Source organism: Zootoca vivipara, chromosome 1, assembly GCF_965207765.1.
Source record: "Zootoca vivipara chromosome 1, rZooViv2.hap1.1, whole genome shotgun sequence".
NCBI lineage: Eukaryota > Metazoa > Chordata > Lepidosauria > Squamata > Lacertidae > Zootoca > Zootoca vivipara.
This window is the reverse complement of record NC_142582.1, coordinates 131129517-131156014: the sequence shown is the minus strand read 5'-3', so window position 1 is coordinate 131156014 and position 26498 is coordinate 131129517. Positions and strand designations below refer to the sequence as shown.

At 48.8% G+C, this 26498-nt stretch overlaps 1 protein-coding gene across 1 annotated transcript in view; it reads right to left on the bottom strand.

Moving 5' to 3' along the window:
• Positions 1-1062: 1062 nt before the first annotated feature.
• Positions 1063-26498, bottom strand: part of TRIM9 (tripartite motif containing 9) — a 69457-nt gene continuing 44021 nt past the window's right edge. Inside the window, exons 4-13 of the mRNA XM_060276532.2 lie at positions 25627-25737; positions 22691-22844; positions 17812-17969; positions 15650-15788; positions 12994-13182; positions 8244-8279; positions 7306-7329; positions 5537-5840; positions 4435-4597; positions 1063-2308 (exon numbers count right to left, since the gene is read on the bottom strand). Of these exons, the coding sequence (XP_060132515.2) occupies positions 2246-2308; positions 4435-4597; positions 5537-5840; positions 7306-7329; positions 8244-8279; positions 12994-13182; positions 15650-15788; positions 17812-17969; positions 22691-22844; positions 25627-25737 (1341 nt within the window). The 3' untranslated portion in view covers positions 1063-2245. The remainder of the gene's footprint in view (positions 2309-4434; positions 4598-5536; positions 5841-7305; positions 7330-8243; positions 8280-12993; positions 13183-15649; positions 15789-17811; positions 17970-22690; positions 22845-25626; positions 25738-26498) is intronic.

The window sequence follows — 26498 nt, the reverse complement described above, 5'->3', positions numbered from 1 at the left end:
GCTGTGAATATTGATCTCTCCCAGTCTGAAATCTCTCCCCCCACCATGACCAGTCTGGAGCCGAAGCTCTGCAAACTGGCTTAGCGCACCAATCATGTAAGAAGCCAGCCCATTGTTTCCAGTCAAAGGAGCGATAATCACCGCAGCGTGAGGAGCCGGCCCTAACATGAGGCGGCTGCCTCGGGCAGCAAATATTGAAGGGTGTCAAATGGAGGGAGCTCTGTTTATGTGCGTGTTATGCAACCTGTCTTGCACCTTCGGGGTTCAGTGAAGCATGTCGAAATAAGATTTGACGGTCTGTTGAGGTTTCGTACTTGGAATAGGACGGGGGGGGGGGTGACCTCTCACATTTTGCTTCAGTCCGAAGCAGCCAGAGGATATCAGGATAGCAAAGGGCGATGTAAACAAATGAGAAACAGAAGTGGATTATGGGTGCTGCAGTCTCTAGCGTGCAACGGGCCCTTGTTGCACACTAGAGCAAATTGTGGGCGCCTCCTTCTACTTCAGGCATTCAGAGACGGATTGGTGAACCCCCCCCCCATTTACAGAGGTACAGGACAAATCTCTGGATAAACAGCCAATTAACTTGAGCCAGAAGATTGTCACATTCTGCTTAATACAATCCTCCACCCCAATCAGAAAAGAAATGGGATATTGGATATATTTGCTGAATGCAGGCGGGGGCCATTTCTGGGTGGCATCGGAATGTTGACATTTGAGTTTTGAAACACACTGAAAATGGAAATCTTTGAGGAAATGTTCTACCCCTACAAAGTGATAATTTACTCAGAACTCAAATACGAATGTCTGCCCATAGAATTCCAAATTTGAAAATGGTGCTGATTTCATATGCAGATTAAAGCATGGAGGAATCTTCCGTGGAGTGATCTAAATTGTACACCTCACCCTCACCTGTATCTGAGCTGTACCACTTCCGATGTGGGTACTGGGAGCAGCTCCCGTGGGGCGGCCCCCATCACACCTGGGCTGGTGAACCAGGCCTCAGTTGCTAGGCCCCAAAGGATGCCCTACTAAGATATCATCATTCATAACCAACATTATTGTTTTCCAGCATTGATTTGTTTATATCAGTGTTCTGAGCTTTGTGATGAACCGACTTGAGCATCCTCTGGATCAAAAACTGGGGTGCCTGATCTTTGAATAAAAAAAAGCTAAATACTGTAATGGGGCGGGGGGAGAGAGAAAAAAATCATGTGAGCAAACCTCTCTGCTTTGACTGGGGAAAAAAATAAGATAAATCCCATCTCCCAAGGCTTGATTCATCATCCTGCATGCCTTTTGTATGACGAGTAAGTGGTGATCCCAAGCTGATGTCTATGAGAAGGTATTTTTCAGCAAGAAAGCCCACGAGGACAGAGGAGGCAAAAGTCAACTGGACACTCTGCTAACCTTTCAAGGACCAGCCAATTCTTGCCCGCCCAGGGGCTTTGGGTGGGAGGGGGGTCTGGCTGATGTTATATGCACACCTCTCCATCCCTTACCTCCCAAGTCCCGGACTGCAGAATCGCATCTATGCACTTCCGGACATGCGTAGATGCGACTTTTGAAGCCGGCGGCGGCCATTTTGGGTGCCCATAGAAGGACAAATCGGAAAGAAAAAAAATGGCCGCCGGCAGGAGAAAATAACGGGAGACGAAGTGATACGGGGGACCACCGGGAAAAGGTAAGTAAAAACGGGGGTTTCCCGGGGAAAACGGGGTACTTGGCAGCTATGCTCCATCCCTAGCAAGTGAAGCTCAGTTTTTCTTCTGGCTGGAGAATCCAGACGTTGGTTCAGCCACCGCGCCCTTGGGAATTTGATTCACACTTAGGGGTAAGGGGGAATCCCAAAATGAAAGAACTGAACCCCAAAGCTGATTCGAGAGAGTCGCATCTCAGGCTCTCTCCGGGAATGTTGTCGTCAGCCGAAAGAGCAAAATCAGCAAAGCAAATATACACGGGCACACACACACAGAGAGAGAGAGCACACGTCGGGCTGGAAAGGCGGAGAGGGGTGGCCCTGGCGGGGTGCCCAAAGTCTGCTTGGTCCTTTCTCTTCTCTATATTCCAACCCACTTTTTGTTTGTTTGCTAGTTTGTTTAAAAAATTTGGTTTTCCGCTGGCCTGGAGTTACCAGACGACCAGATATTCTCCTCCTTTCTCCCATGAGGTCAATTCCTGAAGAAAACGAACGCAGGTCTCTCGGTGTGTCCTGAGAAAAAGCCGCCGGACACCCCGTGACTCCTTACTGCATGGAGCCTCGTGTGTTGTAGAAGTCCGGGACCGGGAGGCCGGTGTGCAGCGTCACCTGCAAGCAAAGAGCACTTGGTACAAATACCCTCCAACGTTTCTCCAATGAAAAGAGGGACATCTCATTCCACATCGATAACTTTACTCTTTATACCCCAAACATCTTAATGGGTTGCCCCAGCCGCTCTGGGCAGCTCCCAACATATATATAAACATAATGAAACATTAAACATTTTTTTGAAAAACTTCCCTATACAGGATTGCCTTCAGACGGCTCGGGGGTTGGATAACTCAATGGGGAGGCAAACTAAGGCCCGGGAGCCGCATCCGGCCCAATCGCCGTCTCAATCCGGCCCACGGACAGTTCAGGAATCAGCGTGTTTTTACATGAGTAGAATGCGTCCTTTTATTTAAAATGCATCTCTGGGTTATTTGTGGGGCCTGCCAGGTGTTTTTACATGAGTAGAAAGTGTGCTTTTATTTAAAATGCACCTCGGGGTTATTTGTGGGGCATAGGAATTCATTCATTCCCCCCCCCAAATATAGTCCACCTCCCCCCCCCCCAGGTCTGAGGGACAGTGGACCAGCCCCTTGCTGACCCCTGGATAACTCCATACCCTCCAACAATTCTCCAATGAAAATAGGGAAATCCCTAAAAAGTGGGATATTCCCGGATCAAATCAGAAACCGGGACGGCATCTCTAAATCAGGGACGTCCCTGGAAAATAGGGACCCTTGGTGGTTCTGAGTACAAGGTTCAACAAGAGGTGTCAGGGCCGGCCCTACGATGCGGCAAAGTGAGGCAGCAGCCTCAGGTGGCAGGTGCTGAGCTGCGGGGGTTATGAGTGGTATGTTGGCATGCTGCATTCAACTGCAGTGGAAGACACTTCCCTTTCCCAGTACTGCAGTAAGATTCAACCACCAGTCCAGTGGGCTTCTGTCTGTGCCTTGGGGAAGGGCACCATCTTGTCTCTTGCCTCAGGTAGGAAAATGTCTTGAGCGGGTGGGGTGGCATTTTTAATCCCATCACAGCTGGCAGGATTTGATCTTCCCATGCTCAAAGAATCACACCCCCCCCTCTCTGTGTGTGTGTGTGTGTGTGTGTGTGTGTGTGAGAGAGAGAGAGAGAGAGAGAGAGAGAGAGAGAGAGAGAGTTCTGCTCCCCAGTAAAAATATGCAGCCGACCTTATCTCAAAGATTCTGTGTAGGCAACCATTTACTACTGATTCTACCTTTCAGTTCTTTTGGAACCCAGTCAAGCCTTGGTAGCTCACTTGGTAGAGCATGAGACTCTTAATCTCAAGGTTGTAGGTTCGAGCTCCGCGTTGGGCAAAAGATTCCTGCATTTCAGGGGGTTGAACTAGATGACCCCTGGGGCCCCTACTAACTCTACAATTCTATGATTCTAAGCAGGTGCATGCACAGAAATGTAGGCTCATAATCCAGCCCTGATTCATGTAAGAATATAAGAAGAGCCTGCTGGATGAGGCCAGCGGCCCATCTGGCCCAACATCCTGCTCTCACGGTGGCCAACTGGTATTCAGGAGCATGGCTGCCTCCGACCATGGGGGCAGAGTACGGCCTTCATGAACAGGAGTCATTGATCCCCTTCTCCTCCATGAATCTCTCCCTTTGGTTTCAGTGGGAAATGGCTGAGCCTGAACTTTTCCCAGGAAGTCACCAGGAGTTGAGGGGCTACCCAATCCAACTCCAGGTTCAAGTGAATCCGCAACCTGATTGGCCTGCAGGAGCAGCCAATCAGGCAGCTGGCAGAAGTGAATCTGCAACCTGATTGGCCTGTAGGAGCAGCCAATCAGGCTGCAGGCAGAAGTCAATCCACAACCTGATTGGCCCACAGGTGTAGCCCTGAAGTAGCCAATCACGCAAGGCCCATTGTGTAAATAACGTATATAAGCAGATGGTTTTGGGGAAAGAGCCATTCTTCTCTTCTCCTTGATGACTATGAGCTGAATAAAGAGCATGAACTTCACTCTCGACTCCGAGTATATTTCAGCTTCCCTCCGGCTGTTTTGGACTGCAACTCCCGTCATGGCCAGCCAACGCAACTCTGGTTCCCCTGTTCTGATTCCTGCTCTTCCCACTCTCTGCCCTGCCCCTCTCCAGCCTCATCTCGAGATCCAATAAGCCTCCCAGAGGCCCAGACTCCTTCCCGCTCCTCCTTACTTGCACATTCCTGTTCAGACTGACAGCAGGGAAGAAGACACCTTCCAGGTTCTCAAAGGCCACTGGCCCCTGCTGGTCCTCATTGATGGAGAAGGTCAAGGTCCTCCTGGTTAGATCAAGCAAGATCCCGACCGTAGCCCCTTTGGTGATGCCCCCTTCAGTCCTGCAGAGAAAGAAAGCGCTCCTCATTAGCTCAGGGGGTTGGGCTAGATGACATTTGGGGTCCCTTCCAACCGTACAAGTCTATGGTTATCCTAACCCTCTTCTCTCTCTACACGCACACACAAAGTGCTTTTTCTTTTTTAAAAAAAGTTTAGGGGTACTCTCATTTTGACTCAATAAAATCACCATTTTATAGTTCAAATCAGGAAAAATAAATGCAGAAAATGAACAAAAGTATAAAGATTCACAAAATGTTTAGGGGTTTGTGTAACCCTGCATCCCCCCAGAAAAAAGCACTGTGTGTGTGTTTGTGTGTGCAAATTTTTATTAAATTTTCGGTTTAACCATTTAAAATACTCATTTTACATCCTTAAGATATCAATGACTTCCCTTCTTCTCTTTCCATGGTTCATTTTACATTTCATAAATCCCTGCACATTTTACAAAAACTAGACCATACAATATTCCATTATTGCATCCATCAAAACTTGTTTACACTGTTGAATTTATCTCAATGCTGCCAGCGTTTTCAGCTGTACAGAATTATTTCCCATATAAACACTGCACAATCTTCTCTAAATGTACGTTCTTCTTGTTCTCCTATATGTTAAGCCTGCGAGCTGCACATATTCTGTCAACTTAAGTTGCCATTCTTTTTTGGTTGGGACCTCGCTCGTTTTCCATTTTGGGGCTGACAAAACACAGGCCGCAGTAGTAGCATACATAAATAACCTTTTTTGACACCTGGGGATTTCAGTCTGAATTATCGTAACCCTCTTCTAAAACGATCCAAGTTGGTGGCCATCGCACTACCTCTTGTGGCAGGGAGTTCCATAGTCTAACTGCGTGCTTCCTTTTGTGCGTCCTGAACCTTCCAACGTTCAGAGGATGGGGGGGGGGGAGAGACAGAGGGAGCAAGAGATGCCCTGGGGCCACATACCTGTTGGTGTGTGAATTGTTATGCATGAACCAGCTCCGGTTGTTGTCCACGTACATGGCCCAGGCCTTGTCGTCTTTCCCCAACATGACGTCCTTGAGAACATCCATGCGGGCCACACCAAAGGCCGGGTCCGGGTGGTTGTCGTAGCGGTCGATGTGCAGCTCCCAGTAGTGGAGCCCCTTGGAGAAGCCCGTTTTGCCCAACACCACCCGGTCGTCGTAGCTGTTGCAGGTGACGGTCAGGTTGTCGTTGGAGAAGATGACATCCGAGTGGGCCGTATTTGGGTCAAACGAAAACCAGGCCACTGCAATGGGAAGAGCAGTTACCTGTGTGAATGGGATGGCAGTCCCTGGACTGGGGTGGTGGTGGGGAAAGGCACAAAATGCATTCCATGCAGGCATGCAGGAGGAGGAGGAGAGTTGCAGGTTGGTCCAAGGCCATGATTCCACATGCTTTCTGGGACAGGGCCGGCCCAAGTCATTTTGCCGCCTGAAGCAGGGGCCAAGAAGTTACCACCACCCAGTCTCATTCCACGTACAAAAGCTCAGCAGACCGTTGTATCTTATTTCAACATCCTCCACTGCACCCCGAGGGCTCTCCACTCAATGCTCATCCGTATGTGCCGCCTGCGGCACTTGCCTTACTCTGCCTCATGGCAGGGCCGGCCCTGTTCTGAGGACATATCCAAAGGGAGGCACAGAAATTCCTCTCTATGAATCCCTCCCTGTGTAAGTTATGCAAGCTGCGTAATTCCCCACCGCAGGTAGGGAGATAAATGGTTTAGTTTTTGTTGGAAGGGGACTTGCGGCAGAATGGAAACCATGTTGCATGTGACAAATATAGGGAAGAACGGGAAATGGGTGGAGCACGGGCTCATGGGGAAGAGCCAGGGGCTGATGCCCCTCCCCTGCACCCTCCGCCTGAAGGCAGGTGTCTCACTCTGTCTAATGGCAGGGCTGCCCTGGGCCTGCAGACTTGGCTGCCTGATTGCCCTTGCCTTTGCCTGCTTTGCTCCCTGGCTATATAGGCTTTTCACTACATTTGCACATTGTCCCAATCAGGTGCGGTGCTAGGGCTTTTTGCGCCCTAAGCAAAACACCTTCTGGCGCCCCTGGGCGCGCATGCGTCATGACGCACGCACGCACACACACCGCTGATGCCCCTTCGTCCCCTCCATTGGCGGGAGGAGCGCAGGCCAAGAGGGGAGCTCGGCGCCCTCCCGCCTGTGGAGGGAACGCTTTGAGCTCCTCAGCGGCGGCTGCAGCGAGCGAGCGGCGGTGGCAGCGGCGGCGGCAGCGCCCATAGTTGAAGGCTTCAGCTGCGGACGCTGCCACTGCTTGCTCACTGCAGCCGCTGGGGAGCTCACAGCGTCCCCTCCATAGGCGGGAGGAGCGCAAGCGCGCGCCTTGGGAGGGCGGCGGTGGCGCGGCGGGGGTTTTGCGGGGCAGGCTCGGCAGCGCCCCCTCCATTTTCGCACCCTAGGCAGTGGCCTAGTCCGCCTAAATGGACGCACCGGGCCTGGTCCCAATGCAGAGGACAACAGAGGATGCCGTTGGGTTGCTGAGTTTTGCTGCGCCAACTGGGAACTCACAGAGCTTTGGGGTAGCGATCTGGGCATGTGCCAAATGCACGGCTTAGACTTGGTTACCGGAATTCCTACGGGCAAGATGTCGCCTAGAGGACAACACACGTGCCACAAAGTTTTCAAAGCACACACACAAACTGTTGCAGTCAGTCGGTAGGCTCCCTTGGCTCCATGCATCTCCTACCTGCTACCAGTTTTTTAATATCAACTGTCGTCGTTCCGAGCGAAATGCATGGAGGGGAACAAATGAGAAGAGGCGTCGGCATTGATAGAGGACAAAAGCGCCAACAAAAGCAGGCTTCATTGCGGCTTCTGTTTGTAGCTTTGTCTCCTGGCTGCATATTTTGTATGCCCCCTCCCGGCCAAAGCTGGCACGTCAATTTGGCATTAGCAGAAACCTCGCACAGTTATACATAATGTGTACCGGAGACCACACAGCTTCTGCAGGCAGGGAAGGGCTCAAGGAAAGGCTACCAAATTCTGCAAGAGGCTGGCTTCCTTTAGCTCCTCCTGCCTTCCCAAAACTTGGCTAAGAAACCAAGTAGAATTGCCCACCCAATTAAAAAAATAAAAGAAAGAAAAACCAGGTCTAAATTTTACTTCGTCAAAGGGTTGACTCCAAGCTAGGCTTATAAGACTGCTTCCATAGTGCCATAACTTGATCCATTCATCCCTTATGAGTTTCAGAGGCTCCAATGGACACCTTGAGCCAGGTGTGATGTGATGCTGAGAGTAAGTTTGCTCAGACCAGGGAGATCTGGATTCAAATCTCTGCTTAACTGTGATATATCTAAGCCAGCCTTCCTCCAAAGGCATTCTAGCAGGTTCTGAGTATTTACTTCTATTCTTATGAGCTGGTGGCTTCTCCCTCTAGCTGAAAACAGCTGTTTCTCATTTCAGAATCGCTTCCTGGGCTGCATCCCCTCTCCCACCACCCCTCAAAGGTGTTACAAACAAGGTGTGTGGGGGGAACAGACTGGACCAAACATAGTGTTAGTTTAAACATCGGGTGTATAGCTGGGGGGGTCTGTCCTTGTCACATACGAATGGGGGGGAGTCGAGGGTTAAAAACAAGTGACCGAAACAAATGCCACCGAAATGTGGAAGGAAGTATATACTTGCCCAATTGGGAGAAAGGTCCTGACTGAGCCTCAAAACCTATAAAGACACACACTGCATTTCATACGTCGACACTGAGAAAGGGCAACCGGACTTGGGCAGCAGAAGCCACGCAGCTGGGGCACCCGCGGGCGTCAGCCACCGAAACGGATTTGCCAGATTCACTTACAAAGCGAGACGGCCACCATCAGAACCAGAGACATGGGCCTTCCACCAACCTGCGTCTCTCCAGGTCAATTGGACTCCCAACTCCCATCGGCCCCAATCGTGCTGGCAGGGGCTGATGGGAGTTGGAGTCAAAGCTCCTGGAACCCAGACCTGGCACCCCTGAAGTGGATTGAGAGCAGCGGATTCAAGGCAAGCAACAAGTGGCACTTTGACCATACACAGCGCAGAGTCAGTGGAACTCCCTGCCACTGGCTTTTAGACAACCCAGTGGAGAGGTCTACCATCAACCATTAGCCATGCAACTAGAGCAGGCTTCCTCAAGCTCGGCCCTCCAGATGTTTTTTGGCCTACAACTCCCATGATCCCTAGCTAGCAGGACCAGTGGTCAGGGATGATGGGAATTGTAGCCTCAAAACATCTGGAGGGCCGGGGTTGAGGAAGCCTGGACTAGAGGTTCCAGCTTCAGGGGTACCGGTTGCCCCAGGTGGTAAAGGGAAGGTGCCAAAGGAGGGCTGTGGCTGGTGCTTGGAAAGGTTAGCTCTAGGTGGAAATGTAGTCTTACCCTAGAGGGCTCTTATCATCTTCTCAGTATTTAGCTGTGATTCCTGCATTGGAGGGGGCTGGACTGGATGACCCTTAGGGTCCCCTCCAACTCTACAATTCTATGATGGTGATGATAAATAATAATAATAATAATAATAAATACTTATATTCTGCCTTTCCTCCCGAAGGAGTCCAGGGCAGCAAGCAAGTCAATAGTGGAAGTCAATTACAACTTCTAAAAACAGTTTTAAAACAACCTTGTAAAAACAGTAAAAGAATCGCCCTCATTTCTCCTTCTCCATCACTGTTCTTTTTCGTGTGTGTGTTGGCAAAGACTTGAAAATCACAGGGCCAGTATTAATGGATGAAAAAATAAAAATAAGGATGCCTAATTGAGTTTGCATAAATCGGAGAATGAATTGGTGGGGGTGGAATTTGAGCATCAATGGAAGAAATGCCCATAGCTGCCAAGTCTCCCGTATTCCCCGGGAAACCCCCGTTTTTCCAGCTGCCCCCAGCAGAAAAAAAAAACATATTTTTTTTTGTTTTCCCCCGGTTTATTCTGGCGCAGTGGCCATTTTGGAACTGGGCAGAGCATGCTCAGAAGCGACTTTTGATGCTGCTTTGCCCAGTTTCAAAATGGCTGCAGCGCGACTTCTGGTCTGCTACTTTCGGTCCAGTCCCTTATTTCTCAGGCCGGAACTTGGCAGGTATGGAAATGCCTATAACCCTGATTATGTGGAATTTAGCAAAAGCCTTTTAAATGAATCTGGACTCGTACCAACTTAGGGAATTGTGACCTTAATTATTATTATTTTGGCAATTTCCCATTGTGCAATGTCTTCTAAGAGAAGCAAAAGGTGTCACTTTTAGGGATGAGGAGACCTGAGCTCCAACCATCTAAGGATAGGTGAATCTGTGAATTTCACACCCTCTCTGTTTCCTCTTTCCCCACTCTCAAGTTCTCCACATTTCCACACCAGTTTGTGAATTTTAAAGAAAGATATTCTCACGAAAATTCGCCAACATAATACACACTTGTTTTGTACGCAACATTGCTTCACTTGCACATTTTTGCAAAGCAATTCCTCCCAAGAGAATGCGTTTTTTATATGTTATCTCCACAAATCTATCAATTTCCCTTTAAGAGATTCATTTTTGCACAAACTGCTTGGCTGGAGAACTGCGCTGCAAAGTTTGGAGAACGGCAAATCTCAAACGATGGCGACGTTTCGGTTTGCTCGTTATTTCAGAAAGCGTAAACTGTGCAGGTTTGCTTTTTAAAAGAGAACCGAATCCAGTTTATCCCCGCCCCCACATCCCTACCCCCACCCCACAAATCCGCCCCCCCTCCCAACACCACACGCCCAGCTTGAGACCGATTGACTCCAAAGATACAAACTCCAGGAACGGACAAGGAAGCAGGAAGCACCACCAACTCTTGGAACACGGGACACAAGATCAGAAACGTTTGGGGATGGAGTATGTCGAAAGCCAGTCGCACAAAAGCAGTGGGATGGGGTAACCCATAAAAGCACGATGGGGGAAAATATAATGAAGCTGGGATTGTGGGCCCAGCCCCTCGGTGTAGCCCAGCAGCTGAAAGACTGTGCCATTCCTCATTCCAAATTATGGGGTGGTCAGAAAGAAAGAAATTTATGTCAGGGCCATTCTCCTGGAGCTTACGCCGGTGTCAGGCAGATGCCGATGGGGGTTACACCAGCGTAAGCTTGTAGCAACGGGAGAATCCTTTTAAAAAAAAACAAAAAACAACCCAAACTGAAAAGGTTGGTTCTTGGAAAGGTGGGAGGGGGAGGGTGGGCGGTGGCTGCGGAGAGAGGCATGAGGCCTTGGCACCGGAATTCCGGCATATCCCGCTTGGCGCAGGAAAATGCATGTGAAGACCCACTATCACACCCAAGGCTCAGGATAACTTTCTAGAACCTTCCTTCTCACTGGTTGCTCTCTTGCTGAAGGCATCACAGTGGAAATCACCTTGCCCTTTACATGCCCACTTGACCGCTTCAATCTGCGGAACTGGCACTTTTGCAGACGCCATGTAAGACCCGTTCTGCGCTTGCAAGAACTGGATCTATTTGTGTGGTGGTGCCTACACTTCGGAACTCTTTCTGGTGCCTGCTGAAAATGTTTCTGTCCAGACAAGCCTGCCCAGATGTTTAGATAGCTGATGCAAGCCTTAACCTGCTTTTAGGTAACGGGACCCCTGACCGTTAGATCCAGTCGTGACCGAATCTGGGGTTGCGGCGCTCATCTCGCATTATTGGCCGAGGGAGCCGGCGTACAGCTTCCAGGTCATGTGGCCAGCATGACAAAGCCGCTTCTGGTGAACCAGAGCAGCGCACGGAAACGGCGTTTACCTTCCCACTGTAGCGGCACCTATTTATCTACTTGCACTTTGATGTGCTTTCGAACTGCTAAGGTGGCAGGAGCTGGGACCGAGCAACAGGAGCTCACCCCGTCACGGGGATTCGAACCGCCGACTTTCTGATCGGCAAGCCCTAGGCTCTGTGGTTTAACCCACAGCGCCACCACCCGCGTCCTAAGCTGCTTTTAGCTTATCGTTATTTAAAACCTATCGAATGTCTTAAATTATTTTTCTTTGTGACCATTTTAATCTTCATTTTCTTTTTTGTAAGCTGCTTTGAAGTGTGTGTGTGTGTTGTTGTTGTTTTTACAATCCAGTGGTGTATACATTTTAGGAAATAAATCACAAATAAATGTGTGGGGCCTGGCCACAGATTCAGTGTTACCGACAGTGGACACCCATCTCCCACCAAGGAATTATACGCCTTCAGGAACCCAAATGCAGCTGGGATGTTATCCTACATGGCAGCAGCAAACATTTTGCCTTCCAGATGTTGTTGGACAGCAGCTCCTCTGGCCGCTGGCCACTAGCCAATCTGGCTGGAGGTGATGGGTGCTGCACCCCAACATCCAGAGAGACCGCATTGGCTCTCCTGTCCTGCACCAAAACCTCTGCACTGGGGGAAGTTCAGCTTGTTAGGGAGACATTTCCTGGTCCAATCTGTTTGCTGATAATGCTGTGCCACAGTTAGCCGGTGTGATGCATTCCAGATATTGCTGGACTACAACTCCCATCATCCCTGATCATTGGCACATCTGTGATCCAACCTGCTGATTCAGCAGCTTTCACCAGTCTGGTGCTCAAGAGTGGTGTTGGACTACAACTCCCATCAGCCTCAGGCAGCATGGCCATACGCTCCTGAGGGTTCTGGCTGGGTGTTCATGGGAGTTGTAGTCCAAAAATATTTGCAGAGCACCAGGTTAGCAAAGACCAGGCGTCCCCAAACTTGGGCACTCCAGATGTTTTGGACTACAATTCCCATCATCCCTGACCACTGGTCCTGTCAGCTAGGGATCATGGGAGTTGTGGGCTAAAACATCTGGAGAGCCACAGTTTGGGGATGCCTGGCAAAGACTGTGTTATACCCTCAAGTTGCATTTTAAAGTTCCTCAATCTAGTGGTGAAATCCAGTCATTGCTGCCTGCCCTGGGCTCCTTTGGGAGGAACAGCAGGGCAGAAATATAATAAATAGAATACTGTATGTAAATAGTTTTTGTTTTGTTTTTAAATCCTTCTAAATGCTATTTGAACTTTGCACATTTGTGACTCCCCCCCCCCTTCTCTGTCTCAAAGACTTCTGACTTCAGGTCCACATAAAGGAGACAGGATGTCAGCAATGACTCCCTTGCTTGCTGGTGCTACAAACTTATTACACAGAAACAAACACGTCGCACATCATGTCTACATCCTCAGAGTTTCCTCCACAGTGGAACACGGGCCACTGACAACATAGAACAGCAAGTCCCATCTCACATGGATGCCGTGGGCAGGGGAAGACGGGGAGGAGCCGCCCCCCAAAATAAAAGATAAAAAGGAAAGCAAAAAAAGAAGAAGCAAACAGCAACAAAACAAGAACCGAACCCCCCAAAACATAAACGGGGGGACGTCCAGAAGCACAGCTCAAGAGGCAACGCCAGGCACGCTCGGCTCACCCACCGGCCGAATTCAGAGATTGCAAAGAAGAGTGCAAGCTCATTTGGTGGGACGAGGATCTGAGCTCAAAGTAGGATCTCCCCGGAAAGCTGTTTTGCAGGTTAAGGGTGGAAGAGAAGGGGCTCGATCTACGCAGCTGCAGCCTTTCCAAAGGCACGGGGAAAGTCAGGGCTTGCTCCTCCGGTTCGGAGTCTAGATGCAAGATTAAGGGAAACTGAAGGTCAGAGCTCCCAAAGAGGCGATTCCAACAAAGGCAGCCAAGCCCTTACCTGTGCAAATGCAAAGAGGGGGGTGGAGTCTCCAACGGGGAGCGGGGCCCCTGGTGGGGGGACGTCAGCTCCCAGTTATGGCATTACCAATTTTGGGGAGGCTCGCAGGGAGAGGAGAGGAAGGGGAAGCCCCACCCCACCCCACCCGCGGCATTCTGCTAGCTCAGTGTCGGACGCAACCCTGTATTCACAACTGTGCATATACAGATCTACAAAGCTGGATCCAAATCTATAGATATACACGTGTGCATGGATGGATGCACACACACGCACACCAACTCCTCAGCAGAAATCCTTGAGCAAGCAAACCTTATCTTTCGGCAAGTAAGAGCTGTGGAACAGTAAGAGGAGACAGTGGCTGTGGACTCTCCTTCCCTGGAGATTTTAAAGCAGAGGTTGGGGGACCCACCTGTCAAGGATGCTTGAGCTGCGATTCCTGCCTTGCAAGGGGTTGGACTAGGGATGTAGAAGGAGAGTTTGGATTTGATATCCCGCTTTATCACTACCCGAAGGAGTCTCAAAGCGGCTAACAATCTCCTTTCCCTTCCTCCCCCACAACAAACACTCTGTGAGGTGAGTGGGGCTGAGAGACTTCAGAGAAGTGTGACTAGCCCAAGGTCACCCAGCAGCTGCATGTGGAGGAGCGGAGACGCGAACCCAGTTCCCCAGATTACGAGTCTACCGCTCGTAACCACTGCACCACACTGGCTTCTCCCAGTGTTGGGAGGGGCGAGACTCCCAGGGTAATTGCTCCAGGTGCATTTTTGCGGGGAGCACTGCTCACCATACCTGTCCAAATTTCAGATTTGAAAATAAGGGATCAGCAGCCTCACCTGTCCCGGGGACAGTCTACGGTATATCTAACAATCCAGGATAGCAGCGGGAAACGGCGCTGGAATAAGGGAATTTCCAGCAAAAAAAGGGAAAGTTGCCCGCTGTGGCTTGGAATAAGGGAGTTTCCCGCAAAAAAAAAAGGGAGGGTTGGCAGCTATGCTGCTCGTGCCACCTTCCTTGATTCAGCAAGGCTGGAGTATGATCAGATCCCAGCCTCGCAAAGCTGTTCGGGTAGGGTGCCTTGAGAAGGATGCCACGCACCTTCTGATCCCAGCCCCGGCCTCGAGCCCCTTTGCAAAGCATTGCAAGGCCCTGTGCTGCTTTTGGAGGCTGGGGCCATTGCAGTGGCTGCGGTGGCCGGGGCTGGGCTGGTGCCCAGCGGGCTATGCCTCCCCCAGGTGCCATGGATACACGCTCCACTGCTGGGTTGGACTAGAGGTCTCTCTCAGGGTCCTTTCCAACTCCGCCATTCTATGATTCCATCTTGCCGACGCCTCGCTAGAGCTCACGGAGAGCAGGAGATCTTGTGAGATTTCGGCAAGGTCCCCTGCCGGAAGCTGGCACTGCTGCCGCCCGTGCTTTGTGGGCTCTGGCACACAATGCAGGAACTTAGAGAGGCCCAGCGCCAGTGGTGAAGCGAACAGCACAGGGAGGGGGTGGCCCATCCCTGTTCTGTCTCAAGTGGCAAAACGGGGTGAGCCTACCCCACCCCTCACCCCGATTAGGGGCTGAAGGGAGAAGTAGGAGAATGGAGGCCAAGGGGGAGTTTGAAGGGTGTGCATGTCAGAAGAGAGGGAGGCAGTATGGGAGCTGTTTCCCACGAGAGAGAGAGAGAGAGAGAGAGAGAGAGAGAGAGAGAGAGAGAAGAAATAGGCTCTGGATCTCAAGGAGCCGCCTCTGCGCTCCAACAAAACAGCAGGCGCTCCCACCTGTAGGTGCACCTGTGGACTCATACAAGGTGAAAAAGAAGTCAAGATTAAAAAACTGTGAATGATCTCACTGGCTGGGAGTGGGCTGCCTGACGCACTGAGCAAAGAAGCAGCCCCCCCCCCCCAGAGAGAGGGTGTCATCATCAGCTCTTCCCCATATTCTGACGTTACTAAATCACATTAACTGATGAATTTGTTGTTGCCCGTTTGCTTTATTCATACGCCACTGCGTTAGATATTAGATAGAGCGGTCGCTGCCGCATTTGTTGCTTTCCAATGCTGCTGTGATTATCGCAAGCCGCTTTGAGCTCCCCGTTCATAGTTGGAAAAGCAGGATGCAACTATCAAATAGAAAATACGGCCAACTGCGTGACACCTTTTTGGAATGGAAGGGGCAGGGAGGACAGAAATCACTTTTGACACCTGAGTTCCGTTCTTTCCCGGGTGCCATTTCTCTCCTTTTTTGAGGGAAGGGGGGGGGGGTCCTCCAGTTTAGCAACCCAATAAGGAAGGGCATCTGCTGCAAGAATTCCTAAGGTGTGCCTAGGCAAGGAAGGACCCCCCCCCGCCTGGGCCTGCTCTTCAGTGGAAAATGCCTCACCCCTGATCCCGGCAGCCATGACTTACCCTCGGAGGTCTGCAGGACCAGCATCTTGCTGTAGGGGCTGACCCCAGTCTTGTTGAAGGCTTTGACCCGAGCACTGTAGGTGCTGTTGAAGTGGAGTCCATCCACAGTGCACATCGTCTCCTTCCCGACATACACCTCCTAAGGACCCAAAGACACAAAGCTGATGTATGTGTGGGAATGCTCAGGGTGGCAGGAGAGGATATATTTGTTTATTAAAATCCTTCCTAACTTGCGCTAGCAAGTTCCTTTACTTAGCAGAGTTTACATCCCCCTTCTCACGCACAGCAGATAGCTGGTTGCAGGCTCGTGTGAGCCTCTCACTATTATACAATTCAGTCTGTCTCAGAATGAATTGTATAGTTCCTGGTAAGTTCCCTTTAATCCCTCTTAAAAGAATAAAGACACGGCAATCTTATTTAAAGCCAATTAAAGAAGTTTACTGACATTAGTTCACAGTTGGATTCCTGGAGGCATTCGACTTCTGAAGGTTTCGACTTCCGAAGTTGACAACCCCAGAAGTCTTTTCGTGCGCGTTCTGCACCTGCACAAAGCGGCGAGCGTGGTCGGCGCATGTGCAGAAGTGCGATAATGCGCTTCGCACATGCGCAGAAGCGCGCTTCAACAACCAAAGACTTCAACTTACGAAGACGGCCGCGGAATGGATCGTCTTCGTAAGTCGAGGTACCACTGTATGTACATGTGGATCTACCCCATATGGGGGAATAATCCCAGTGCTTATGCAGTCTGGGAAGCTAGCATAGCAGTCCTAGCTAAAAAGCTGGTCAAACAAAGAAGGAAGTCAAAGAGATATAGAGAGAGTGCTGCGTGATTTGTCCTTTTTGTTACCTGGACAGGTAAGGTCATGCCCACCTCTAGTCACATGCAAGGAAGGATGCTCCAGCCCAGGAGGAAACAGGATGTTTCGACTGGCTAGACCAATATCCTCTTGCATGTCCACTCTAGGAAAACAAGGAATGTTGTATTTGACTGCTCCCTGTGGATTACATCCCACAGTATGCAGAGTCAGGCTGCTGAACCAGCCTCTACCTGGGAGGTGGGCTTCTCTCTCTCTCTCTCTCTCTCTCTCTCTCTCTCTCTCTCTCTCTCTCTCTCTCTCCTAGTGTCTGGCAGTGTCCTTCAAAAACAGGTTGGGAAGGGAATGGGCCCTTTCTGAGAAATGTTTCATACTACCACTCCAAAAGTCCACGCTGGTTGGGGGCCGGTCAGAGTTGTAGTCCAAAATATTGGTAGGCATCAGGTTGGCAAAGGAAGACTCTGGCTCAAACCTCAGTTGAGTCAACAACAATCGCTGAATGACCAAAAAATTAGGATTGTGGAAAGCTGGCTTGTGCTCATTGGACTACATTTTGGACACTGACTGGCAGCAGCTCTCCAGGGATTCAGGAAGGGAGCCTTTCCCAGCCCAACTTGGAGATGCCGGGGATTGAACCAGGGTGCTCTGCCGCTGAGCAATGATCCTACTTTAAATATACAGGGCAATACAGGAAGCTGCTGTATGCAGCCAGACCACTGGACCATCTGGCTCAATATTGTCCACACTGACTGTTGCTGCTCCTACGAAAACTGATCGTTGAGTAACTGTCCCTGAAACTCACAGCTACCCAGAGAAACAAGGAGGCTAGGAAGCAATTCCACCTAAACATTAGGAAGAACTTCCTGACAGTAAGAGCTGTCCGGCAGTGGAATTTGCTGCCAAGGAGTGTGGTGGAGTCTCCTTCTTTGGAGGTCTTTAAGCAGAGGCTTGACAGCCATCTGTCAGGAATGCTTTGATGGTGTTTCCTGCTTGGCAGGGGGTTGGACTGGATGGCCCTTGCGGTCTCTTCCAACTCTAGGATTCTATGATTCTATGATTCTATGATTCAATTGCCATTTATTTCCAAGAGGTTGGAGGCAGCTATATTAAGCCAGCCACCCCACCCCCCACCCCCCGCAAGGCATCTGTGCTGGCTTAGCTTTCCACCCACCCAAGTCTCACATCACAAATCTATTCTCGATTGCCTACGCAGTGGTTTTAATCCCTGCATTTCAGGGGCTTGGACTAGATGAACTCTAAAACCCTTCCAACTCTAAAACCCAGAGCCAGCACTATTCTCCCACCCACCCACCCCACAAGGTACAAGCGCCTCTCCATAAAACGTACCCTGAACTGACCGCCGTTCCCATCATCCAGCTCCAGGATGTATCCGTCTACTTGCACCACGGAAAGTGGCGGCTGCTTCCACGACAAGGTGGCGCTGTTGTTCTGGGTACAGCACTCTTCCAGCTGGAGGATTGGGGGGGCCGGCACTGGGGAGGAAGCTAAACAGAAGTTAGTGTAACCCCGACTTCTACCGCCAGCCAGGGTGGAAATCGGGGCCTCTGAGTTCCGGAAGAGTTTGTTGGCTTATTACCCATCCTTCAGCCCAATATTATATTAATAATTATAATTTATACCCCGCCATCTGGTTGGGTTTCCCCAGCCACTCTGGGCAGCACCCAACAGAATATTAAAAGCACGGTAAAACATCAAACATTAAAAACTTCCCTCAACAGGGTTGCCTTCAGATGTCTTCTAAACATCATATAGTTGTTTGTTTCCTTGGCATCTGGTGGGAGGGCGTTCCACAGGGCGGGTGCCACCACCGAAAAGGCCCTCTGCCTGGTTCCTGTAGCTTCACTTTTCGCAGTGAGGGAACCGCCAGAAGGTCCTTGGAGCTAGACCTCAGTGTCCAGGCTGAACGATGGGGGTGGAGACACTCCTTCATGTATACTGGGCTGAGGCCGTTTAGGGCTTTAAAGGTCAACACCAACACTTTGAATTGTGCTCGAAAATGTCCTGGGAGCCAATGTAGGTCTTTCAAGACCAGTGTTATGTGGTCTCGCTGGCCGCTCCCAGTCACCAGTCTAGCTGCCACATTCTGGATTAGTTGTAGTTTCCGGGTCACCTTCAAGGGTAGCCCCGTGTAGAGTGCATTGCAGTAGTCAAAGTGTCCCTAAGGTCCCAGGAGGGGGCCACAGCATTAAAAGGCAACATTAAAACAACTTACAACAATAAAAAAAATCAGGTGGGTGCTAAAACCTATGCCTCGTCTCAGAAGCCAGGGTAAGCAGGTGTGCCTTTAGCATTTGTTGGAAGCTGTACAGGAAAGGTGCCAACACAGAGAAGGCCCTCCATCACCCCAAGCCTCTGAGGGGGGAGGAATACCAAGAGGACCCTCTCTGCCGATCGCAGCATCGAAGAGGGTCGGTCTTTCAGGTATTTGGCTTATTCCCAGGTGGTGGGCCAGATCCTGGAACTTGTTTCTCATTAACCACCACAACAAACCAAGGTCCCGTTCAGATTGTCCCCTCTGCACCGCCTCTGACTGAATGATGCTGCAGCAGAACTTTGTATCCCAATTTAGTTCCCACCAGCCTTGGCCCAGTATACCTGAAGGAGCATCTCCACCCCCATCGTTCAGCCCCGAGGGCCTTCTGGAAATTCCCTCCTTGCGAGAAGTGAGGTGACAGGGAACCAGGCAGAGGGCCTTTTCGGTAGTGGCACCCGCCCTGTGGAACGCTCTCCCATCAGATGTCAAAGAAATAAACAACTATTTGATGTTTAGAAGGCAGCCCTGTTTAGGGAAGTTTCAAATGACTGATGTTTTAATGTATTTTTAATCTTTTGTTGGAAGCCGCCCAGAGTGGCTGGGGTATAAATTATTATTATTATTATTATTATTATTATTATTATTAATAATAATTACTACAGTAGCACCTTAAAGACCAACTAAGTTTTTATTTTGGTATGAGCTTTCGTGTGCATGCACACTTCTTCAGATACAGCGTGCATGCACACGAAAGCTCATACCAAAATAAAAACTTAGTTGGTCTTTAAGGTGCTACTGAAGGAATTTTTTTATTTTGTTTCGACTCAGACCAACACGGCTACCTACCTGTAACTAATAATAATTAGTGTAAGAGGCTGTCCTTGGCTATAATAACCCTTTAAGTAATATAAGTAGTGTCCTTTCTGTACCTTGGCATTATATGTTTTTGTACTGGAATTGTAGGTGATAATCCTGAGGGCCAGATAAAACTTGCCAGTTTTTCTCTTATTCTAAATTACCGAGTGTATAGAAATTAGTCAGCCATCTCAATGATTCTTGTTCATTAACCCCACTTTTGAAAAAAAAAGCTATAAAAATACTGTTATTACTGCAAACTGAGACCAAATTGCCAGTTCAGAACTTCCTTCTAATTAGCCATGGGATGTGCCGTTCTCCACAAAGCCTACCATTTCCCCCCAGGGTGGCGTTCTTTGGCAGGCACCCTGAGGGTCGCCCTACAACAAAGCCTGTTTCAAGACAGGCGTCTGGATGTCCCTTCCCCCTTGCGAGGCTTTGAAGTGCCACAATGGAGCAGACGGGCACCTCGCAGCTGGCAGGTCGAACATCTTCTGGGCGGCCCTGCCTTTTGCCGTCTCTCTCTGCCCTGCCCCAGATGGGGCCTGTTGCGATGTGCCAATGCAGCTGAGCTGGCAAGGAGGAGAGGAACGGATGCAACGGCAGCTGGGCATGCCCTGTGCCCAGTGGTCTGAATGCAAGAAGAACAGGTCTTGGAATGAACGGCATACAGAGGAAGGAGGGAGGCAAACGCTCCCATTTCTGCATCAGATTTATTTTCCCCGTTTCCTAAAATGGCAATTGCACAGTCATAACTGCAAGCCTGTAAACATGGGAATTTTCCATCCTGAGAAACCCGGATTGTCATTTCCTTCCTTCCTTCCTTCCTTCCTTCCTTCCTTCCTTCCTTCCTTCCTTCCTTCCTTCCTTCCTTCCTTCCTTCCTTCCTTCCTTCCTCTCTCTCTCTCTCTCTCTCTCTGTAAAATTTTAATTGAATTTTCTGTTTTACAATTTGAAATACTCATTTTACATCCTTAAGATATCAATGACTTCCCTTCTTCTCTTTCTCTGGTTCATTTTACATATCATAAATCCCTGCACGTTTCACAAAAATATACCATTCAATATTCTATTCTTGCGTCCATCAAAACTTGTTTACACTGTTGAATTTATCTTAATGCTACCAGCATTTTCACCTGCACACAATTATTTCGCATATATTCAATAAACTTTTACCAGTCTTCTCTAAATGTATGTTCTTCTTGTTCTCTTATTCTATATAAAATAAAATAAAATTCCTTCAGTAGCACCTTAAAGACCGACTAAGTTTTTATTTTGGTATGAGCTTTCGTGTGCATGCACACTTCATCAGATACACTGAAAAAGAAGCCACCAGACCCTTATGTATATTCAGAGGGTGGGGGTGATGGGAATGGGTGATGGGCTGATAGGAGTGGTAAACCTGTTGATGACTGTTAACGACTGTTAATGGCTGCAATTGGTCTTGCGGGAGGGGAGGAAGCAAGGGCTGAGGTGCTAAGGAAAGCTTGATCATGTATAATGAGATAAGAATCCTATGTCTTTGTTCATTCCAGGTGGCTCCATGGTTTTAAGCTTGCTAATGAGTTGCAATTCAGCAACTTCTCTTTCCAGTCTGTTTCTGAAATTTTTCTGTAATAAAACAGCTGCTTTGAGATCTTGTATAGAATGTCCTGGGAGATTGAAGTGTTCTCCTACTGGTTTCTCTGTCTTGTGCTTCCTGATATCAGATTTGTGTCCATTTATCCTTTGGCGTAAGGTTTGGCCTGTTTGTCCAATATAGAGAGCTGAAGGGCACTGTTGGCATTTGATGGCATACACAATGTTAGAAGATGAGCAATTGAATAGTCCTGAGATGGTATGTTGGATGTTGTTGGAGCCAGTAATGGTGTTGTCCGGGTGTATGTGGCAGCAAAGTTGGCATTATTCTATATGTTAAGTCTACGAGTTGTGCATATTCTGTCAACTTAAGTTGCCATTCTTCTTTGGTTGGGACCTCATATAAATAACCTTTTGACTCTAGTTTTTTTGGGGAAAGTGCTTTTTTCAATTCATTATGGATCATTTCCAAATACTCTTTTGCCCTTTTACAAGTCCACTGGATTGTCATTTTCCTAGCCCAGAGGCTATGTCCACAACTACCGGTAAGGACATAAGAATGGTGCAATGAGTTGGTGCGTCTAGCTGTTAACCACGTCAGGGATGGCTTTGGGCAGGATTCCCTGAATTGCAGGGTTTTGGACTAGATGGCCTTTGGGGTCCCTTCCTACAGTTCCATGATTCTATGACTTCCCAGTAAAAAGGGATTCACATCCCTGGATATGTTTAGCCTGGAGAAGAGAAGGTTAAGGGGTGATATGATAGCCATGTTCAAATATATAAAAGGGTGTCATATAGAAGAGGGAGAAAGGTTGTTTTCTGCTGCTCCAGAGAAGCGGACACAGAGCAATGGATTCGAACTACAAGAAAGAAGATTCCACCTAAACATTAGGAAGAACTTCCTGACAGTAAGAGCTGTTCGACAGTGGAATTTGCTGCCAAGGAGTGTGGTTGGTGGAGTCTCCTTCTTTGGAGGTGTTTAAGCGGAGGCTTGACGGCCATATGTCAGGAATGCTTTGATGGTGTTTCGTGCTTGGCAGGGGGTTGGACTGGATGGCCCTTGTGGTCTCTTTCAACTCTATGATTCTATGATTCTATGCTCCATGTCTGTTGTGCTCCTGTTTTAATAAGATGGTGTTGTGAATCTCTAGGATTCTATCTAAGAAGAGTGAGTGTGTGTCTTGCCACTTGGAGACTGGTAACATTTCTAAAGAAACAAGTTAACATTACTCTTCTTGAGCCATATGGAAATGTTGTCTACCCAGACTCACCAGCAAAGCTCAGCTTTTAAAACTGGTTTCTAGGGAACAGTGGTTTTTTTTTATTTTAAAAAAGACATTTAAATATTATGCAATTGTTAGTCACCCTGAGAACTTTGTTCAAGCATGGGAGATAACATGCCTAGAATAAATGTATACCTTGCAGCTATTTTAAACCTGCTGTTCCTTTCCTCCCCCTCGTATTTCATGCTTGCCATTCCTTCCAAACAGACAGAGACAGCTTTGCTCTGACATTTACCTTTCATTTGCATGAAGTCCAGCTGGTGGATGGTTTGCAGCAAAGGCCCGCTGTCCAGGTTGAGATCAAAGTCTGTCGTCATCCTTGGGGAGAGGGTTCCTTTGCCCCACTGGTCCTCTGTCAAGTGGACTCTCCTTATCAGCGCATCAGAGATCTGGTGGCAAAGGAGGCGGGTGAATCAGAGTGTGCGAGGCTTGGATAAGTACAGGGATGGGAAAGTCTCCCCGGGGGTGAGGAAGGTCACAAGCCTTGACATCCAAATGCAAAATCCATTTTTAGACACAGGATAGCCTTTGACTGCCATACACTGAGGATTCAAAAGCCGTGGGTTTCTTTCTATAGCAGTGGCTCCCAAAGTGGAGGCAGTGGGATTACCTGGGGGCCGTTAAGAGGCAAGAGGGCAGCAGGAGGGGGCTGGAACAGGCACCACTGGGTCAAGTCCATCCATTTTATTAAATTAACTAGTATCATGAAGCCCGTTAAATTAACGGGAATAGTTTTGATTGGATTTTGAGTAAATGTGCAATTAGCTGTTACGGTTTTGAATTGCACTGTGTTATTACAGTATGTTTCCGAGCACAATTCAAAGCGTTGGTGCTGACCTTGAAAGCCCTAAATGGCCTTGGACCAGTATACCTGAAGGAGCATCTCCACCCCCATCGTTCAGCCTGGACACAGAGCTCCAGCGCCGAGGGCCTTCTGGCGGTTTCCTCCCTGCAAGAAGCGAAGTTATAGGGAACCAGGCAGAGGGCCTTCTCAGTGGTGGCGCCTGTCCTGTCAAACGCCCTCTCACCAGATGTCAAAGAAATAAACAACTAGTATTTAGAAGACATCCGAAGGCAGCCCTGTTTAGGGAAGTTTTTAATAACCAATGTTTTAATGTATTTTTACTCTTTTGTTGGAAGCTGCCCAGACTGGCTGGGGAAACCCAGCCAGATGGTGTGGTATAAACAAACAAACAAACAAACAAATAAAATTATTATTATTATTACCTTTCTTAGTGAGTCATGCAAACCTCTCTTCTGAATAATGCTTTCTATAGGGGGAAAGAGTTTATGGAACCAAGGGGCCAGTGGACCCCAAAAGGTTTAGAAACCACTGGCCTACAGTATCAGCAGCTTGGTGAGTTCTATCAGTGGGTGGAAACCAGTGGTGGAGCAGGTGCAAGGCCGACACGTGGGGTGTGATAAATAAGTAGCAGTCAAATACAACATTCCTTGTTTTCCTAGAGTGGACAAGCAAGGGGATGTTTGGTCCAGGCAGTCAAAACTTCCTGTTTCCTACTGGGCTGGGACATAATTCCTTTGCATGTGACTAGAGGTGAGCGTGATCTTACCTGTGCAGGTAACAAAAGCACAAGGCACGAAGCTCTATCTCTCTCTTTTTTTTACTTCCTTCGTCGTTGGAGCAGCTTTCTAGCTAGAAATGCTCTGTTGGTTTTCAGCCAACAGAAGACACTGGGATTATCCCCATATGGGATAGATTCACATGTATATACTTTGAAACTAAGTTTGCCTTCAGGGATCCAACTGTGAACTGATGATGTGAGTAAACTTCTTTTATATACTTTACACAAGATTGTGGCGTGCTTATTCTTTTAAGAGGAATATAAGGGGACTTACCAGGAATCTAATAGTGAGAGGCTTAAACAAGCCTGCAACCAGCTATCTGCTGTGTGTTTAAAAGGGGAATGCAAAACCCTGCTAAGTAAAGGAACTTGCTAGCATAAGTTAGGAAGGATATTAATAAACAATATATCTTCTCCTGCCTCCCTGAACATTCCCACACAACAGACCTGAGAAAATTCAGATCACAGAAGACAAAAAGGAGGGGATTTAAGCCTTTGCTGTAGTCCCGAGGAAAATCTTTCCTCTGAGGCTGCTATTTGCACAAGGAGAAAATGACCCATTGATGCCAAACTCCTCTGCTTCTCTGCCCGCAGCAACCTGCATCTCCTCAGCAACTGTTCTTTGCATCTTATAAAGTGCATATTAAATGAAAAGATGCATTTAATGGTTCCTCTTGTGCAGCTTCAGATCTTATGGTCTATCAAGCCCACTACTGTCTCTTTTTACCAGCCGTGTTTTCCCCAAGGGACTCAGACAGAGACACTTTGCTGTGACTCTTCCTGAAATCCCATTAACTGGAGATGCCAGGGGTTGAATATAGGGATCTTCTGCATGTGATGTGCCCAGTCCCTGTACTTTGCTCCGGCCATCCCTGATGGAATGAGAAGGACTGAGTCTTAAAAGGTTAAACAGATTAGCAGGTTTATCTTTTCAAGACGACTTGCAAACCTGTAGCCTTGAGTTGCTTAGGAATGCTTGGTAGAATCATCCAGAGGATCGGTCATGAACACCACCACAATGTATACATGAACTCAAGGAGGTCTGAATTAGGGCATTGGCAGCAGTAAGAGGAAATCCATAGGAGCATAGCTCTCTTCGGAGCATAGCTGCCAAGTACCCCGTATTCCCCGGGAAACCCCCGTTTTTCATTACTATTTCCCGGCGGTCTCCCGTTTGAGCTCCTCTCCCGTAAATCTCCCTTAAATCCGCTCTTGCCGGCAGCCATTTTTCTGGTGCCGGTTTGCCCATCTATGGGCACCATAAAATGGCCGCTGCTGGCGCCGGAAATAGCTTCTACGCATGCCCAGCGGCCATCTTAGAGGTGGCAATCTTGGAGATAGCTGCATAGCCACCCCTGAGATGGCCGCTGGACAACATCCGGTGCAACTTCCGGTGCCACTGCTGCTGCTGCTAATCCCTATAGCTGTCAAGTTCTCCCCCTTTTTAAGGGAAATTCCCTTATGCTGAATAGGCTTCCTCGCGAGAAAATGGAAAACTTGACAGCTATGCTAATCCTGTATTTTTCTGTGGGAGACTTGGCAGGTATGCTTAGGAGTATGAACGGGGGGAAGAGAATCAAGCAGCAACCTGGAGGAATCCGCTCGGATCGTTCTCCTTGATGACCTCCAAGCAGTATTCCATGAGTCCCGTCGTCTGGCGTAGTTTCACTGTGCAGTGGGAGATCTGGTCCCGCACCACCTGCAATGAGACACACAAGACAGCAATGTTTCTAGAGCTGGGAGCCATGAGCTGTTCTATCTCTGTACCACTGTCCAGCCCAGACACTGAGGTCCAGCTCTGAGGGCCTTCTGGCGGATCCCTCCCTGTGAGAAGTGGGGTTACAGGGAACCAGGCAGAGGGCCTTCTCGGTGGTGGCGCCTGCCCTGTGGAACACCCTCCCGTCAGATGTCAAGGAAAGAAACAACTATCTGACTTTTAGAAGACATCTGAAGGTAGCCCTGTTTAGAGAAGTTTTCAATGTTTGATGTTTTATCGTGTTTTTAATATTCTGTTGGGAGCCGTCCAGAGTGGCTGGGGAAACCCAATCAGATGGGCGGGGTATAAATAATAAAATTGTTGTTGTTGTTGTTGTTGTTGTTGTTGTTGTTGTTGTATAAAATGAGGCTGTGGCTGGACCAAGGGAACCAACTGTAATGGGGCAGGCATTGCAAGAAACCCAGCGGATCACCTAGTTCTCTCATTAGTCACTCCCCATTGAATCTGGCTGGCACCTGAGAGCCTGGGGGTTCTTGACTGTGCTGTTCAGAAGCACCATGTATGACTGGTGCAGAAGAGGACAAGGCTTGCTCAGCCCGAAGGCTCTGGGATACTCGCATGAGAACTTGTGGGGTCATCTGAGCACCTTGCTTCTCTAGCTTCCCAGAGCCTCCTCACTGAGCGATGTGGGATGGAACACTGGGGCAGACAAGTCACAACAGTTCCTAGAGTGTCCACTAAGA